This window comes from Diospyros lotus, chromosome 7 (genome assembly GCF_014633365.1).
Source record: "Diospyros lotus cultivar Yz01 chromosome 7, ASM1463336v1, whole genome shotgun sequence".
Lineage (NCBI taxonomy): Eukaryota > Viridiplantae > Streptophyta > Magnoliopsida > Ericales > Ebenaceae > Diospyros > Diospyros lotus.
Window position 1 is genome coordinate 11,960,280 of NC_068344.1, and position 18,399 is coordinate 11,978,678.

The 18,399-nt window shown below is 38.4% G+C and overlaps 2 protein-coding genes across 6 annotated transcripts; one reads left to right on the forward strand and one right to left on the reverse strand.

The window, feature by feature from the left end:
* The first annotated feature begins 9,624 nt into the window (after positions 1 to 9,624).
* Positions 9,625 to 14,949, forward strand: LOC127806247 (N-(5'-phosphoribosyl)anthranilate isomerase 1, chloroplastic-like). 5 transcript variants are annotated; one of them, XM_052343421.1, is made up of 6 exons: positions 9,625 to 10,067; positions 10,771 to 10,959; positions 11,805 to 11,866; positions 12,999 to 13,363; positions 13,443 to 13,606; positions 14,542 to 14,949. In XM_052343421.1, exons 3-6 carry the CDS (start codon positions 11,854 to 11,856, stop codon positions 14,774 to 14,776), a joined length of 777 nt encoding a protein of 258 aa, XP_052199381.1. In that variant the 5' UTR covers positions 9,625 to 10,067; positions 10,771 to 10,959; positions 11,805 to 11,853; the 3' UTR covers positions 14,777 to 14,949. The 5 variants fall into 5 exon arrangements, with proteins under 5 accessions (XP_052199381.1, XP_052199382.1, XP_052199385.1 ...); XM_052343422.1 differs by having other exon boundaries at positions 11,817 to 11,866; XM_052343425.1 differs by lacking the exon at positions 11,805 to 11,866.
* Positions 14,904 to 17,664, reverse strand: LOC127806246 (omega-3 fatty acid desaturase, chloroplastic-like). The gene is made up of 8 exons (XM_052343419.1): positions 16,843 to 17,664; positions 16,655 to 16,744; positions 16,469 to 16,535; positions 16,283 to 16,375; positions 15,987 to 16,172; positions 15,805 to 15,885; positions 15,515 to 15,652; positions 14,904 to 15,410 (listed from the first exon to the last, which is right to left on the reverse strand). Exons 1-8 carry the CDS (start codon positions 17,364 to 17,366, stop codon positions 15,225 to 15,227), a joined length of 1,365 nt encoding a protein of 454 aa, XP_052199379.1. The 5' UTR covers positions 17,367 to 17,664; the 3' UTR covers positions 14,904 to 15,224.
* Positions 17,665 to 18,399: the final 735 nt, after the last annotated feature.

Consider the following 18,399-nt stretch of genomic DNA (forward strand, 5'->3'; position numbering starts at 1 on the left):
AGTGCGCACTGCCAGCACACCACTGGGCCTAGTGCGAGCCCCGCTGGCAAATTTTTCTTAAATTTTTTCACTTTTTTAGGCTTTGGAGGAATTATCGAAATTAAGGGATATTTGGGAAATTTTGGAGGAAATTTTGATTTTGTTGGGAAAATAAAATAAATGAATATTTTTCTTGAATTTGGGAAAATAGATGGAAAATTGGTGTTTGAGTTCCAAAAATTTGCTTTATAAATTATGAAAATTTTATAGTATTTTGGAAAAATAAATGGAGGTTTGGCTAAGGAAAATTTGATTAAATTTTTCAAAGGGAGATTAACTCGAAATATTCTAAGGAATTTGGGAAAAGATAAAATGGGTTAATGGTTGGGCTAAATGGTATTTTTTTTCCCCTCTAATTATTAAGGCCTTGGCTTATTGAATACCGTTTCCTTTTCTCCATTTATATATTGTATTAGAGCCTCGTTAATAGGCTCATACAATAAATCCTAGTGCCTTCATTGCACTATCGCTTCATTTAGTTCAAATGCCTTCATTGCACCGTCACTATTGAAGTCAGAACACCACTGTTCGCCCACTGCCTACCAACACTGCCACTACCATTGGGTTCGTTGTCATCAAATTGGCCGACTACTAGAGACCTATCATAGCCAAAATCCCTACTCACCTCCGCCAATTTACCTTCCACCCCACACGCCGGCTCTTAAAGGTGAGTCTGTTGTCCTTTCGCCTCCAACTGCTCCAAATTGGCCTTCCAATGTCTTTTTAGCTCATCCTTGGAATCGAAATCCTTCGTGTACGTGCCTTCCAATCATGTTCGTACCTTTGTGTTCAACTGTTTGTCGTGCCTTTTATCTGACTTTATTGTAGTACCTAGTCTACTCTTTTTTTCAACTTGTCATTGATCTAACTGTTCTTTAAAGATCATGACAGAAACATTCTCGTTAAACGCCCCATCTTCTGCTCCTTCGTCCAACATAATTGGAGAGCTAAATCCTGTTGATCAAAACCCTATAGCGGGGGAGTTGTCGAGCCTTCATCAGTCCTATCGATTAGATGGTAGGAATTATCATTAATGGGTTCAATTGGTGAAGACCCTTCTTAAAGGATGCGACAAAGGAAGTCACTTGACAAACAATCCACTGAAAGAAAATGATCCATACTTTACTATATGGGATGTGGAGGACTCAAGGATTATGTCATGGTTGTGGAGTGCAATGCAACCGGACATAAGTAGAAATTTTATGTTCATAAGAATAGCCAAAGAGATCTAGGAAACAGTCTAATAGTCCTTTTCCAAGGTTAAAGATGCTTCCGTGATTTTTGAAGTGAAAACAAAGATCAACTCCACCAAACAAGGGTAGTTGACAGTGACCGAATACTACAACCAAATGAAGAGTTTATGGTTGGAGCTTGACCAATATCAAGCCATCAAGATGGTGTGCCAAGAGGATGCTGCAACTCTCAATCAAATAATTGAGAGAGACTAGATTGTGGAGTTCCTAGTCGGGCTCAACCATGACTTTGACCAAGTAAGGGTGCAAGTTTTTGGTAGGGACAAACTCTCGAATTTAAATGAAGTTTTTGCTATTATAAGGAGTGAGAAAAATCAAAGATATGCAATGCTAACTGAGCACAACACCAAGGGATTAGCACTGATCATCAATAAGCAAGAAGGAAGAGGAAACAAGGCTGGAAAATCAGGTTTTCAGAACCCTGGAAGACTTGGATTTGTTTTTCAGAACTAGGGTGCTAGCTCTAATCGTGACGGACAATGGTGTAGCCATTGCAGAAAGCCTCGACACACTAGGGAAACTTGTTTCAAATTTCTTGAGAAGGAAGCAGGATTGGAGACTTCAAAAATATGAAACCTCAGATTTATCTATCCACAAGGATCTAGAAGAAGAAGATGATAAAGGAGAATCAGAGACTGATCTAACTCAATTAAATACCGAGGAGTTAGGCAAGCTGAAGGCCTTTCTCTGAACGTTCCAAGATGGAGACTCTTGCTCCTTAGTACAGTAAGGTAATACTCTTTCCTATACAACTTTTACAATTTTTAAATCTAATAAGAATAGCATTTGGGTCCTTGATTCAGGAACTATGGATCATATGACCCCTAATATCCATTGTTTTGAAACCTACCTACCAAACATATCACCATTGTAAATAAAGCAACTGTCTCTATCTCTAGAAGAGGTAGAGTGTCATTAAACCCATAGCTTCACCATGAACAAGTTCTTCATGTCCCAACCTTAGTTACTAGTTTGATCTATATACATAAACTAACCAAAGATCTTAACTGTTTGGTTGTTTTTTCACCTTTAATTTGTAAGTTTCAGGATAAGAAAACTGGGAAGATGATTAGTGTGGCTAAGGTTTGGAATAGGCTCTATCTCTTGGACGATGAGAGTAATTGTTCTACAAAGAGATAGCAACAACTTGTGGCCTTCTCCTCCCAGTCAGCCTCTAATCTATCTTCTATTTGGTTACACCATTTTAGGTTAGGCCATCCTCCATTTGGAGTTTTAAAACAATTATTTTCATATTTGTTTAAGTCTTTAGATCTTGGTAGCTTTAGGTGTGATGAATGTATTGTTACTAAACATCATTGAGTCTCATTTCCAATTAGTAACAAGTTATCTTCAAAACCTTTCAATTTGATTCACTATGATGTTTGGAGACCATCCAAAATACCCAATTGTTCTGGGTTAAAATGGTTCATCTCATTTATCGATAATTGTACCTGCATATGTTAGGTATTTCTTCTAAAAGATAAGGCTGCCATTGGGTTAATGTTAATTACATTTTGCATAATGATTCAAACGCAATTTGATACTCCTATAAAATGGTTTAGAACGGACAATGCAAAGGATTATTCCAATACTAACTTGCCTACTTATTTTCAACAAGAAGGAATCAGCCATGAGTCATCTTACATTGATACACGCCAACAAAATGGGGTGGCACAGAGAAAGATGCAACATCTTCTCAATGTCACTCGAACCCTCCTTCACCATCATCTTGTACCAATATATATATATATATTTGGGGGGGGGGGGGCAGTGTTGACAACCACCTATGTCATTAATAGGGTGCCATCTAGTATTTTTAATGACCAAAGTTGTTTCCAATGTCTAGCTCGTTTCTTTCTAGACCTCAATCTTCATACTCATTTACCTTTAAAGGTGTTTGGATGTGTGTTTTGTTCACATACTCAAAATCCATAGAGACAAATTGGACCCTAGGGCCCTTAAGTGTATCTTTCTTGGATATTTCCAACACAAAAGGGGTATAAATGCTATCACCCTATTACTCGAAAATTTTATGTCTCTAAAGGTGTCACATTCAGTGAATCACAACCATACTTTACTCCAATTCAAAATAGGCCAGATGTTATTGGACAAGCTAATATGGATTGGGAATTTCTCAACCCTAGTCTTGAAACAGTAACTTCTAGTTAAAGTCTCCTTTCACAAGATTCCAATCCGATTCTGTTATCTCAACCTCTGCCTTCTGATTTTCCTATTGAACAGGCTCACTCGAGGCTTAGTTCTTCTATAAGATACAAAGGCTCTCCCTATGTTTACAAGAGAAGAAAGCCCATTGAAGACTTGCCAAACCCATCATCAATCCTTGACACTAGCTTGAAAATTTCACATGGTGAGAACTCTACCAACACTTCTAACCCATCTCAGACTCAATCGGAATATACAGATCTAAACATACCAATTGCCATCTGGAAAGGTGTAAGAACTTGCACCAAGCACCCATTATCCAACTTCTTATCCTACCATCGCTTATCCCTTAACCATTGGAGCTTTCTAGCATCATTGGATACAATTGCTATTCCTAAATTAGTGGAAAAGGTTGTAAAAGACCACAACTGGAAAAAAAGGCATGACAGAAGAAATGAATACCTTAGAAAGAAACCATATTTGGGAGCTAGCTCCTAAACCAAGGGATGCAAAACTAATGGGGTGCAGGTGGATTTTTAATGTTAAATACAAGGTAGATAGAACACTTGATAGGTATAAGGCATGCCTAGTTGCCAAAGGCTACACTCAATGTTATGGTATTGATTATTTAGAAACATTTGCTCATGTGACCAGAATGACTACTGATAGAATTCTTATAGCATTGGTAGCTAAATTTGGTTGGAAATTGCAACAATTTGATGTTAAGAATGCCTTCTTGCATGGGGATTTAGAAGAAGATATCTTTATGGAAATATCTCCATGTTTTCAACATAAAGGAGATGGAAAAAATCAGGTTTGTAAACTTAAGAAAGCCTTATATGAGCTCAAGTAGTCCCCACTTGCGTGGTTTGGCAGATTCTTAAAGGCCATGTTATCTATGGGATACCACCAAAGCCGAGGGGATCATATTCTATTTATCAAGCATCAAGGAGAGAAGGTAACAACTTTACTTGTATATGTGGATGATATTGTGGTGATAGGGAATGATACAGTTGAATAAGGTTGTCTAAAGCACAACTTAGCTTGAGAATTTGAAATCAAAGACCTTGGCTAATTAAGGTACTTCCTAGGCATTGAAGTAGCTCACTCAAAGGAAGACATTTTTCTGTCACAAAGAAAATATGTTTTGGATTTGCTTGATGAAATCGGTTTATTAGGAGGAAAAGAGCGATGGATACCAGTAGATCCCAATACAAAACTGCAGGCAAATAAGGGTGGTCAAGAGGTAGATAATGGGAGATTTCAGTTCTTGGTAGCGTGATTAATATATCTAGCACACACTAGTCTTGACATATCCTTTACTATCAGCGTAACCAGTCAGTTCATGTATGATCCTAATGAGGAACATATGACAGTAGTTAAGAAGATTCTATGTTATTTCAAAGCTACACTTGGAAAAATGATTCTATTTACTCCTGGGACAGACTTGAGGCTTTAAGGCTATACGAATGTTGATTATGATGATTATTTAGTTGATCGAAGATCCACAACTAGGTATTGTGTATTCCATTGAGAGAATTTGATATCTTGGAGGAGTAAAAAACAAGGGGTGGTGGCTAGATCAAGTGTTGAGGTTGAGTTTAAAGCTATAGCTCTAAGTGTGTTTGAACTCTTATGGGTCAAGATCATTTTAGAAGATTTAAAAATTTCAATGCCAAGGTCAATTGAACTTTTGGAAGATAATCAATCGACTATAAGTATAGCCCACAATTCGGTGTAACATGAAAAAACAAAGCATATTGAGATTGATAGGCATTTCTTAAAAGAAAAATTGGATACATGTCTCTTGCAGATTTCCTATATTCCATCTACTCAACAAATGGCAGATGTCCTCACCAAAGATCTCTATAGTACTTAGTTTGAAGTCTTAGTGAGCAAGTGAGGATGATTGACATCCACTCCTCAGCTTGAGGAGGAGTGTTGAAGAAATAAAATAAGACCGGGCTAGGTCTTGAAGATTATCCATTATCATCTTTCTATTTATTTTTGTTATTTTGCTTTGTATTATCTTGTATTATTTTTTAAATTATTTTTGTATTATCTTTTAGTGTTGTAATCTAGTAGAATAACATCTAGTCCTAGATAATAGGGCTGTAATCTAGTCCTAAATCTTAGGAAAATTCTTAAAAAACTTATTTTATAAATATTTTTTATTCATATCAATAAAGTGTGTGGGAATACCGCTTCCCTTTTTCCCTTTTTACAGTGTCTAATTGTGGACAAGAATTGTATTTATTAAACTCATTGTGGATTGTGTTGGTTGCCTAAAACCATTGAAAATCTAGATGTGCATTAGTTTTCAAGATGAGTTAAGTTAAAAACCTTAGTGTTGTTAGATTTAGCGGAATCCCAATGGTGGTTAGACATTGGGAGAGTGGATTACATGTGTATGAAAACACCGAACCACTATAACTCTATATTGTCTCATTTTTATTTGTCTTGCTATATCTGGTGGCATTTATTCTTCAAGAATCTTAAACAAATTCACCTATACATATTTATACAAACATAATTTTTGGCCGAATAGACTAATATATCCTGAACTTTGGGTCAATTTCAATTTTGTCATTGAACTTTCACATTTGTTTCAATTTTATGCTTGATCAACCAAGCATGTGCCGTAGCTTACGTGTCAGCAAAACAACTGACCCAACCCATCTCTCCCGACCCGCTCGCTTAAAACCTATTATCTTCATCATTTAGTTAGGGTTTTAACCCCTCTGTGCACTATTTCCGCCGTTGTTGCCTTTTTTCGACATGGGTGTGGGTCTTTTTCTTTATTGTGGTTGTGTCACCTATCGCCATCCCCCAGTCAGCAGGCCTCCGCCACAACAGTTGTCGTCATCGCCAGTCCTATTACCGCCACCGTCTGGGAAGTCATCCTTCAAACAAGTGGCCTAAGCTCTACGAGATGCAGTGCCACAAACTTGTCGTCGCTAAAAGAGCCCAAAAAGAGCATCCTCAAGATTTCAAATTCCATCATTTTGTAGACGAGTTGGCCAAGCTTGAGCCTCGAATCATACGTTGCTACCACAAGTAGTTGGATTTTAATGACGAGACCTTGGCCTGTATGATGGTCGTTGACGCCGCCTTCTTGCTGGAATTCATTCAAACTCCTGTCGGAAGAAAGTTGGCGCACAAGGCCATTCTTCGAGATTTGGTGATGCTCGAGAATCAAATTCTCATGTTTTTACTCACAAAGTTGTTGGAGTTTTTACAGCTGGAATCGGCCGACAAGAAGCTTTTTTCCATGTCGATGGGATTATGTAAAGAGATTTAATCGTTTAAGATGGTTGAAAAATTCCCAAATTCCAAACTTGGGCAATGCCTGCACTTTCTAGACTTTTTGTACCACGTTATCGTGCCCAAATTACACAAGCCGCCATTTGAGATCTGTATTGAAGTTGATGATCAACAAAGTGAAGCCAAAGAGAGCAAAGAAGAAAAGACAACCAATCTTTCGGGAATTCAAATCAGGTTAAACAACTGCTTGTTGAACTTTGGAAAATGATCCAAAAACCAAGTCAAGGCCCACTTCATGGCATCAAAAGAATACTTCTTTCTAGGCTGGTTCAGGTTATATTGAAACTTCCATGGATGATAATCTCAAATCTTCCTGGACTCAAGCTCTTGAAACTACCATTGGAGTACTTATTCTTCTCCCAAAACACCCAACAAACAAACCAAGAAACCCAGACCTTAATCTCTGATGCTAACGTTGGCAAGCCGAAGGTCGAAGAAAGAACTCTAGTTTCAGTTCCGGCATATGTTTTGGCGACGATGGCAGCACACAGAGGGGTTAAAACCCTAGCTAAATGATGAAAATAATAGGTTTTAAGCGAGTGAGTCGAGGTGGGATGGGTCAGGTTGGGTGTTTTGCTGTTATGTCCATTATTGGACACATCAGCAGGCCAAATCAGTCGCCATGTAAGGTGGAGCACACGATTGGCCGATCGATGATAAAATTGAAACTAATGTGAAAGTTCGATGACTAAATTGAAGCAAAGGCCAAAACTGGATAAAATTAAAAATTGACCCAAAATTTAAGATATATTAGTCTATTCAGCCTTTTTATAAAATTCTATCTCAAGAGTTTTCTTTAAGAAAATTATTAAATTTTTAATCACTCAATTTTCCTCCCCCTCTTGAGTGGTCATTTCCAAAGGGAGCAACACATCTAAGATATGAAACCTATAAATAGGAGAAAAAGTTGAAGAAAAAGTTTACAACAACCAAGTGACAAACTTTGTGAGCTTATCTTCTCTCAAGCCACTCACGATTAATTCTTTTTGTTTCATTCTAAGAAAGTGTGTTTTAATTTCAAATCTTGTAACTCTCTGTTAAGAGAAAATTCAGTTCACATTATAATATCTTATTTTTCTTTTCAAAAATCCTTTCACATTATTTATGAAAATTTGTAAAGATTAAGCCTAAACCTTGAAAGGCAATTGGGATGTGGCTGAGCCAAGAGTTAAAAAGCCAACTTGTATTGGTTGTAGCTGATCTTATTTAAAAGTTAAAAGATAAAGAAAAAGATAAAAATTATATATTTGCCAAAATTCTTACTAATAAACTAAGGTGGTGGATTAGACTATGAAAACTTAATCACTTTAAATCTCATGTGCTACATTCTTACTTTATTGCATTCTTATTTACTTTATTTTATTTCAATTCTCTAAGTTTTTTTAAGGGTAAAAAAATGTTTAATTCACTTGTCTCTTAAGCTAACTATTTCAACACTTTATCAAGTTGATCATTGACAAAATTTATTCACTCTTTACTAGGTGTCATTATCTCGTTAAAGAATAACAAAACTTTGTAGTTCACATAAACAATACTTTTAGGAATTTCAAATCATATTTGGCTAATAATAAAAGAACTTTTATGCATAATAGAATTAAAATTTATTTTTCAATTTACCAAGTAAACAGGTATTTTAACCCCTCTCTCTCTCTTTTCTTTTTTCTTTTTTTTTGTAAAATCAAATTTTATTAATATGATTTTTGGACCACACAAAATTTTACAAGCCTAATTCGATAACATTAAGGTTAAATTGTAGTCGAATCCTCTCTCTCTAAAGTTTAGGTTACTTGTCCCAAAGATTTTATGCAGTTTAAAAAGATCTTTACAAGTTATTGTAATTTATTTTTTTTATTCGAACACCCTTTCTTTGAGGCAAAAAAACCATAAGAACCTCTAATGACATTTTGAAACCACAAAAGATCTTTAATGTGCAAATCTTAAAAATTGCTGCTGCTGCTTGCTATAGTAGTTGCTTGCTTGTTGCAGCAGCAGCAGCAGCAGCAGCAAGCAAGTGTTAATTCAAAATGAAACAGAACAGAACATAAAATTCTTTTGTGCGCGCGCCGAGGCCTTGTTACCTACCCGCGCGTGGAAGAGTCTTTCGTATGCACAAGGGGCCCTTATTTATAAAGCCATCCGCCCTTATGTATAGGGGCAGGCGTTGCCTGACTGCGCCTTGCCCTCTCCTCTCTCTTTCCTTTTATTTTTTTGTTATTTATTTATTATTTCTAATAATAATAATTATTATTATTATTATTATTATTAATTTTTGCTTTTCACTTAGCTCTGGAAGAGGTACCCAGCAAACCCTTGTCCGGCTACAGGCACATTTCTTCGGGATTGTTCCGGAGATTTCTCCGAAATAAACTGTCCTGAGAGTTTAGCCTACAACAAATCTAGTTATCATTAGCTTCATATTAGAAATCATCTCTCTTTTCCTCTCCTGTTCTCGCACTCTTTGTCTCACTATCCCTTTTTTAATTTTCTCTCCTCTTTTTCTTTTTCCTTTTCTTTTTTTCTGGCCAAAGCCATAATTTTTCTAACTGTAGGGCTGGTGTGGTCAGTGTAGAAAAAGAAACAAGAATTATGCCAAATTGCAATTTTACCCACGACAAAAATGACTATTATACCCTCAATTTAAATACCCAAAATTCAGCCTTTCTCTCGAACCAAATGACTATTATCCGTTTGACTCATTTTTACACCATTTCTCTCTCTCTCTCTAATGCTTCTGCTATAGCTGTCTAGGAATGGATTTATGTGTGAGGTGTTTTGGGTCAGCCCATAACAAAAATTAAATTTATAAAATAAATTTTTTGATTATTTAGTATTAGCCAGCCCACCCACATTTTTCCCAGCCCAGCCCTGGCCACTTGCGCAAACCCTTCTCTTCTCCTTCCTCTCTCGGCCTCGCTCTCGCTCACGGCTCACCCGCGCTGCCTCTCGCTCTCTGCCTCCTCTTCTCTTGCTCGTCCGCTCGTGCTTGCCCTCGCTCTCTGCCTCTCTCTTGCTCTCGCTCGGGCTCGGCTCCTCTTGCTCTCGCTCGCCCTTGCTGCCTTTCGCCCTCGCTCTCTGCCTCTCTTGCTCTCGCTCTCGCTCGCCCTCGCTGCCTCTCGCCCTCGCTCTCTGCCTGACTGCCTCTCTCTTGCTCTCGCTCGCCCTCGCCCTCGCCCCCACGCTCGCTCGGCCAGTCGGCTTCGCCCTCTTGCTCGCTGCCCTGCCTCTGATTCAGGTCTTCGTTTTACCCCCCCCCCCCCAAACTTCCAGATTTGCTTCATTCGAGCCCAGGTATGTTTTCTCTTCTTTCAGTTCTTTGATTCTCTCGATTGACAGCTAAATCTAGATAGTTTTTCTATTTTTCGCCCATATTTTTTTCCCTTGTTTATGCTTGATTTGTTGTTGAAATCGCTGCCTTTTTTCACCAAGTTTTAAGTAAGTGATTTTCGGCTAACTTTGTGTCTGCTTGCCTATTTGACTACTGCATTTAGTTAGGAACTTAGGAATTGGCGTGGCCTGGAATTTGTTATTGGAAGCCTGGAATTTGTTATTGTGAATCTGTTATTGAATATTTGAATCGACCATACTTTTGCCTTCTTTTGTTTAAACTCTAGAAATACAGTTGTTGTATTGGACTTGCATTTGCCTCAAATTTTGAGTTAAATATTTTAATTATTCAATTATTGAATTGTGCTATTTTTTGTTTGTGTATCTTAGAACTTGGGATGAAACAACAACCTTCTGTAAAAAGAAAGGAAAAACATTGTTATCTTTCTTCAGAAAGAGAGATCATCGTACTAGTAAAAGTACTTCAATTCATAGTGAGCAAAATCAATTTAGCACAAGTTTAATGAATTTTTTGTTTCAAAACCTCGTCGAGCACAAGTTTAATGAAAATTTATTGTACGGACTTTTTAGTTACATAAGAATTTTATTACACTAACTTTTTAAATTTTAGCCCCCCCAACCTAAATTCTTAGATCCACCCCTGCAGCCGTCTCTCTGTTTCTCTCTTCCATTTGGCGGCATCTCCGACCAACCTGCTTGTTCCCATTTGGTCTTTGTCTCTCCTACCTGTGCAATGGCATATCAGCCATAACGAGCTGAAGGAACTCTGGCCGTTTCTCTCACTTTCTATCTCTCGCTCTCGATTCTATCTCCATTGGCCCCGATCTACAAGGAGGTAAGTCATTTAGTTTTATCAACGATGATTTTCAACACACAACGATGATATATACGTATATACGCGATATTTTGGTTTGGCCGAAAGCTTTAAACTTAGATTTTTGTAGATTTGGCCATTGGATGTTGGGGACTTTTGGCATGTGGGTCAATGGGGATAAGGATGTCGGGTGGTTGCCTCTGATTGTCGGAAACCACTAGCAGTGGGTTTTAAAATTAAAAATCCGATCTACGAAAATCCAACCGTTAAATGCGGCCCACTTTTGTGTATGTTAACCCCTGTTGACCTAGTGTTTCTAATAGTAGGCTCTGATTGTGGAAATCTCCGGCTGGCGATGGTCGCCGGCAACTGCCGATTGTGGGGTTGGCCAAGTTGGTTGATGGGCCTAGCCCATTGTGTTTGGGGCTGGGTCTGGCCCAGTTGTGGCAGCCCTTTGTTTTCATTTCAAATGATGCTATTTCTTTGAATTCACTTAATATATTCATGTAGCATAAATGGTAACTTGATCACATATAATATACTTCTGTTTCTCTAGTGTCTTAATGTAGCATAAATGGTAACTTAATATATCCTAAATGGTAAATTGTAGCTTAATATATTCAGTTTCATATATTCAGTTGGTAACTTAGCATAATATATTCAGTTTCATGTAGCATAATGTGGTAAATGGTAACTTAATATAGCATAATGTAACTTACCATTTAGCATAATGTAGCATAAATGGCAACTTAATATATTCAGTTATGACGGGCCTCTGTCTCCTTTCTATTTCTCTAGTGTCTCTTTATATATTCATGTAGCATAATATTCTTCTACTCTAGCATTCACTTGCTATAATTTTTCAGAATTTATTGCAGATAATCAACTCTATTTTAGCAGAAGAAAGAAGCCAAAATGAGTAACATAGGTATGTCTGATTTTTTTTTATGAAAAATGGCATTGCTTTCTCAGACATATGACATAAGTGAGTATAAATAGCTTGATGGGCTCATATATTTGTTTCCCTAAATGGTAACTTGATCACATATAATTAGAGAAAAATGGAAATTATTCAAATGTGGTTTGTTCAATTTATGAAAGAATTAGTGATATAAAACAAGGAGAATTAAATTTATGGATAATGCAAATTATATAGGTAACATTGTATTATCTTATGATTGTACCTTGTTATGATCTAGGAAATGATAGTGTGCTTCCAGAATCATTTGAAGATAATGAGGAAAATTTTCAAGATAATGAGTGTCCTCCTTTAAATGACGAATTGGTAGGAGAACACGATGATCTTGTCCCTAAGGGTGGAATGAAATTTATGAATTTTATAAAAGATATGCTTACCATGTGGGGTTTCCAGTGAAAAAAAGGAATTCAAAGAAGAATGTGGATGGCATGATAAGATATGTGGCCTATGCATGTAGTCGAGAAGGTAGAAGAACTAGTCAAGCTAGCACCTCTCTAAAGCCTCAACCAACTATTCAAGTAGGGTGTAAAGCTAAGATCACAACCATTCTAGTTGTTTTTGGAACATGATGAATAAGCACGGTCCATCTTGAGCATAATCATAAAACAAGTCCAAGCAAATCTAGGTTGTATTGATGCAATAGGCAATTGAGTGAACATGTGAAGTGGCAGCTTGAAGTTAATGATATAGCTGGAATTTTGAAAGGCCTCCGCAGCCTTCTCCCCGAGGGCTCTCTCTCGGCAAGAACTCTCTCGGAGAGAGGGAGGGGTACGACACATATATATTTCAGAGATCATAAACTTTCTTTTCTTTAATTGTTGTTCTTTTTTTTTTTTCCAATCTATAAACAATATTGTTATGTCCTGTCTTCTTCATTAGAAAGGAAGTCTCTTGAATTCAGGTTCCTACCATCCTAACACTCTGCTCATGCATTAATTCATAAAAATTATTGGCAAGCGAACATTTTAAACTGTGTAAATCTCCTTGAACTTCTATTTCTCTATTAATGCTTCTTAATACTAGTCATTCCTTGGTTATTTAATGACAATTAATTGATAATCCATTGTCTTGCCATTCACAGGTTCCCCTGGTGCAGCATTGCATTTCTCAAGGTTGAGATTGTTACCAAATAATTCTATTAAATGCATGTTACACCAGCCAACAGAAATTTTCAATGGTTTTAAGGAAAATGAAAAGAATCGGCCTTTGGTTAAAATGTGTGGAGTCACATCACCTAGAGACGCTGCTCTAGCAGCAGAAGCAGGTGCTAATTTTATTGGGATGATTTTATGGCCCCACTCAAAGAGATCCATTTCACTTACTGTTGCTAAGGAGATTTCAAAAGTTGCCCGGGAATATGGGGCAGAACCCGCCGGTGTATTTGTGGATGATGACACAGACACCATACTAAGAGCTTCTGAGGCGGCTGACCTTGAATATGTACAGGTAAGTTTGTTAAACCTTAATTGCCTTGCATTTATCTTAATTTATTCATTTCAGTTTGTAAATTGCTGAAATTATGCAGCTCCATGGAGATTGCTCTCGGGCTGCTTTTCCAGTTTTAGTGAAAGATAACCGAGTAATATATGTTCTTCATGCCAAAGAAGATGGAGAGCTTTTGAACCATATTCCAGAACAAGACTGTGCTTTGGTTGATTGGGTTCTAGTGGATAGTGCAAAGGGTGGCAGGTAAGATACAATCCCTATTTGAATAGAGCTTAAATCATTTGTTTGCCATGAATGCTACACACTCACTATTCTTCTTCACAAGTTTCAAAAACCATATATGGAGTTTTGTATCACAGACACAGGAAACCTTCTAGTTCTCAATTCTTTCTTTATGTTAGATAATTATCAAAGCAAGTCCAACTTATGGGTATCTATGTAATGAGAATCCACCACTACTGTAATTTATGAGAACCAGCTGAGTGGAGGACTCGCTTATTAAAGATGATTAAGTGGGCATGCAGTATATGCTAATAAAAAGGGTCAAGTGGAGGGCTCACTTAAAAGGTGACTCAAGTGGGATATGGTGTTGAGAAAGATCATTTTGATCTTATAGGTTAAGCCAAAAGTGGGTGAAATTTCAGGATCAAGAATATCAGTTTTCTAGCTTACTTGGACGGAGAGAAATTAGACACTTTATTAGTTCATATGATGCATAAGCCAGTTGGTATTCATGAGTCTCTATCACAAACCATGTATACCGTTGCTGACAATCCTTGCCCATGAACCAATGTTTGAATTAAAAAATTGCATGTTTCTTACCATCAAACACGTGCATGCCTTTAAATTGACTTCTGTACGGCTTCACTAGCCAAAAGGCAATAACCATCCTCTCTTTTGAAAGTATTCAGAGTCAGCTCTGTTCTTTTATTTTTCCTAATACTAAACTATAAATGAGATAAACATCACCTTTCAACAAATAAATTAAGTTCAGTTATTGGACAACAGTGACAAATATACAGATGTGCCTGTAAATCAACAAAAATGAACACTGTCCTAGGTTGGTAATGCTGTTTGATTCTGAAATGAAGTCTTAAGATTAGAGGCAAGAGTAATTTTCACTTTTCAATACTAATAGAAACCTCTCATGGTTAACCTTATTGCACATATATCTGCAGTGGCAAAGGATTCAACTGGTCCCAGTTTAAGTTACCAGCAATTAGAAGCAAACATGGTTGGCTTTTGGCCGGAGGGATTCACCCCAATAATGTGTGTGAAGCTATTTCTACTCTTCAACCACAAGGAATTGATGTCAGTAGTGGCATTTGTGCTTCTGATGGAATTCAGAAAGATGAGTACCGGATATCATCCTTCATGAGAGCAGTAAATTCTGTAAACTACTGTTTGATGTGATGTCCAAGTTGAATAGCTTCTTGTGATGCAGAACAAGGAGACCATGCTTCATTAACATCATATTGTTTATACAATAAAGTACATTTTCATCATTAGTTATGTATGTTGCAGGCAAAGTTCTTGTAAGTGCACTGAATAAGAAAGTTATATTTCACATGATATTAGTTGGCTTCTCCCATGAAATTTTTGGGTCTTGTAATTACATATTAATAACATCCGAGAGTACTTCCTCGGAGCAAAACTACCTAGAAATAGCATTTTCTTGCGCATGCAATTCTAATTATTATGCATCAAAGTTTGAACCAATACAATCTCCAGTGCGGGAATTATTGCTCCCAGTTCTGATGCTACAAGATAATCTCTTTCTTCTGTAGCAAAAAATGAAATCGGTTGTACAGAATCAGTTGCTTAGTAGGCTTCCCTCATAAACAAGAAATTGCTGTGGTCTTCATTCTGCCTTGGGAGAGCCATAGAGCTGTGGATCAGTTTGATAGTATACAACATCCCCAGTGTCACTTACATAGTGATCCCTTTTCATGCTTCTGATAAGGCTTCCTAGTAAGTGAAATGGGAGAGGCCCAGATTTCTTAGGCTCCCTGTAGTACTTCCCTAGCACAGGTTTAGCAGCCTCTGTCTGCAATATACAAACCCAAATGTAAAAACCTTGAGACAAAATGGGATATAATATCACTTGTTATGGATGGCCTGTAAGCTTATCAAGTTTACGGAGATACTCACTGCTTCTATTAAGTGATAGTGTGGGATTTGAGGGAAGAGATGATGTATCACATGGGTGCCAATGTCATGGTGAATGTTGTTAATCCAACCATAATCTCGATCTAGTGTTGTTAATCCTCCTCTCAGGTAACTCCACTCCTGGTCGATTCAACCAAGGAAACAATTAAAACTTGCCATAACATTAGCCTCACTCTCTTTTTTTCCACTTAAAACATTCATATTTACTTAGCATGTTAATACTGTATATTTGCAAAATGGAAGAAGATATACTGAGAGGTCCAGTTTTGTACCTCGCCGCGATACCAAGGAAGTTTATCCTCGTGACCATGGTGATGCAAGTATGTCACCAAATCCAACCACGTGACGAAAATCTGCATAAAGGAACAATAATATGTTCAGATAAAGGATTCAAACAGAAGTGGCTGACTTAAACAAATATTTCTAGGACAATGAAGGGCCAACAAGAACCAACCCAGTAGGGAATGCCATAGAGCTTAAGCAGTTGGATTGGACCCATTACGAAGGATAGACAAACGAGTAGTGCAGCCATGGCGCCCCAAGACAGGGTAGAGGTGATGATATCTTTTCGCTCACTCGGCACAAACAGGTCGCTGCTTGGATTGAAATGAGAGCCTGTCTTTCCAGGGCTTCGACTCCACTGCGATTTGCACAAAAAGCCAAGGCCTAAAACTATTAGAAAACTGTGGAGCTGTGGATCATGTTGTGGTTTAAGAATTGATTCAGAAGACAGATTAATTGTAGGCTCACCAGATAGATGGGATATGCAAGCAAAGGGAAAGGCAAAGTGAACCTCAGTAGGCGAGTGAGATTATCCAACTTGGAGTAAATCTTTTCAGACAGCTGAGAATAAAGGAAGAAGGCTACAATTTTCAGTAATTTTGAAGTGGGAAAATAGATCAAAACAGCAAGAGTTTGCATCTATGGATAACTTACTGGGTGCCAAGATTCGTCGTTTTCCACGTGCCCATGGTTCTGATGATGAGTTCTATGGCTAATTCTCCTGCATTGTTTCATCATCATTCATTTTGTTATTATCCAGAAAATATGGTAACAGAATGTTTTTTTTTTTTTTTTTTGGGGGGGGGGGGGGGGGGTTGAGAAGAGCCATCAGAAACAAACCATCCATGGTATGGGACAAGTATTGATGAATGGAGAAGATGTCCAACCACACTGTTCAGCTTGTGGTTATTTGAAAAGCTTCCATGGCCACTGCAAAAACCCATAACCCAGAAATGACTGATATTACAATCCCTGAATTGGGCGTCAATTTGAAGAAACAATGTCACTAAATGCAAGAAATTGATTACCAATCATGGCCAAGAACAAAGAGACCCCAGAACATGGTCCCTTGAGCAAACCAGTAAAGAGGCCAAACGAGCCAATTGTTGAGATAGGCGGCCGCCGCCGCCAACCCAAAAACCACAGCCACATCCCTGACCACATAGCTCATAGATCTCCAAGGGTCCTTAACCCAACAATGCTTTGGAATCGCAGCTCGAATATCAGCCAGCCGGAATGGAGGCGGCGCGCCAGGGTCAAATTCAGCCTCTTCATTAGCACCATTTGTTCTCTCCTTACCATTCTCTCGCTGTCCTCCTTCTTCCTCTATAGTTTGGATCCTAACAGGGACACTCACTTTGAGCCTCCAGTTTCCGGGTCTAGACCCAGTTCCAGTTGGTACCCAAAAGGAAGAACCAACCGGATCCGGTACTGATTGTGGCAGCCTAAGCTTGGAAGGAGTGGCGGCCATGGAGGGAAGTCCATTTCTGGGCCGAGGGTAGATTCTGGGGAGGGGTCTGAAACCACATTCTGATAAGACCCAACTGGCCATTATTTACCCGGTGAGAGACCCAGATGCAAAAGAAGTCCAAGAATTTCAGTTCTTCCGGGGCTCTCCTCTGTCCAAAAGGAGAGAAACTAAAGACTGTATCTATTGCAGCAGAGGAAATTATAGCTGCAAACCAGAAGGGCGATGAGAAGATAACACGGGATCTCTTCTCGTCCACTTGGCTACAACAGCTCAACTCGGTGCTGGTTGTTGCTTGTCTTCTTCCTCTCCTCCACACAAACACGCAAACGAAGTCTTTCTCTCTCTCCCAATGAATGGTGTGGTATTGGTATGTATATATATATATATAACTATCTGAAAAGAGGGACCTCACTTTCTGCAATCCTTCCCAACCCCAACCCAAAACAATTTCTCTTCCCTTCACAAGTCAAAACACTGCTAAACGTTTTTCATGTGCCACAACATCGTATTAGATCGTACCTACATTTGCTTTCTACATATATATGTTGTTCAAAGTGTGGGTGCGTGTTAGCAGTTGTATAATAATTGGAGCTGAGGGAATCGTGGGTGGATGACGTTGCCTGCCCGTTGGGCCTCCCAATGCACTCAGATTTCCATTGCTCCGACTACCGTACTTTTGGTGGGGCCCACACGCTTGGAATTTGAGGAGAGAATAGGAGGACCACGTGGTCAGACTTGGCTCACAGGGATGGGTCAATTTTCGAACCAACAATTGCCACCTAGCCCACCTCCTCTCCTCGTATTACTGCGAGGCAAATGAATGGTACGTACACACCGACCGAACAGAGAAAGCCAGCCGTGTTGAATTTTATGCAGAGCCAGAGCTGAGCTTTTCCATCGTTATCGTTTGTTCCTCCGGTAGAATATTTCTTGCTTCTTTTCTTGACCTTAATTTTAATATGAATTTTTTAAGATACAAGAAAAGCACAAAGCACGATTACCATGAAAAGCACACCCACCGACCACGCGAACAAATAGAACAGATCCCCTCCCCACATCAGAGTCTAAGAACAAATCATATTGGCGTCGGAAGGCCAAAAGGGAAAGCCACAAG

What these genes read in the sequence shown, in the direction of transcription:
- LOC127806247 (XM_052343421.1), top strand. An exon ending in CTGACCTTGAATATGTACAG is followed by an intron (nt 13,364 to 13,442) that starts GTAAGTTTGTTA and finishes GAAATTATGCAG; the next exon opens with CTCCATGGAGATTGCTCTCG. An exon ending in GATAGTGCAAAGGGTGGCAG is followed by an intron (nt 13,607 to 14,541) that starts GTAAGATACAAT and finishes ATATATCTGCAG; the next exon opens with TGGCAAAGGATTCAACTGGT.
- LOC127806246 (XM_052343419.1), bottom strand. Translation starts at nt 17,366, where the DNA reads ATGGCCAGTTGGGTCTTATCAGAATGTGGTTTCAGACCCCTCCCCAGA. An exon ending in TTGCATATCCCATCTATCTG is followed by an intron (nt 16,173 to 16,282) that starts GTGAGCCTACAA and finishes TGCAAATCGCAG; the next exon opens with TGGAGTCGAAGCCCTGGAAA. An exon ending in TCTATGGCATTCCCTACTGG is followed by an intron (nt 15,886 to 15,986) that starts GTTGGTTCTTGT and finishes TCCTTTATGCAG; the next exon opens with ATTTTCGTCACGTGGTTGGA.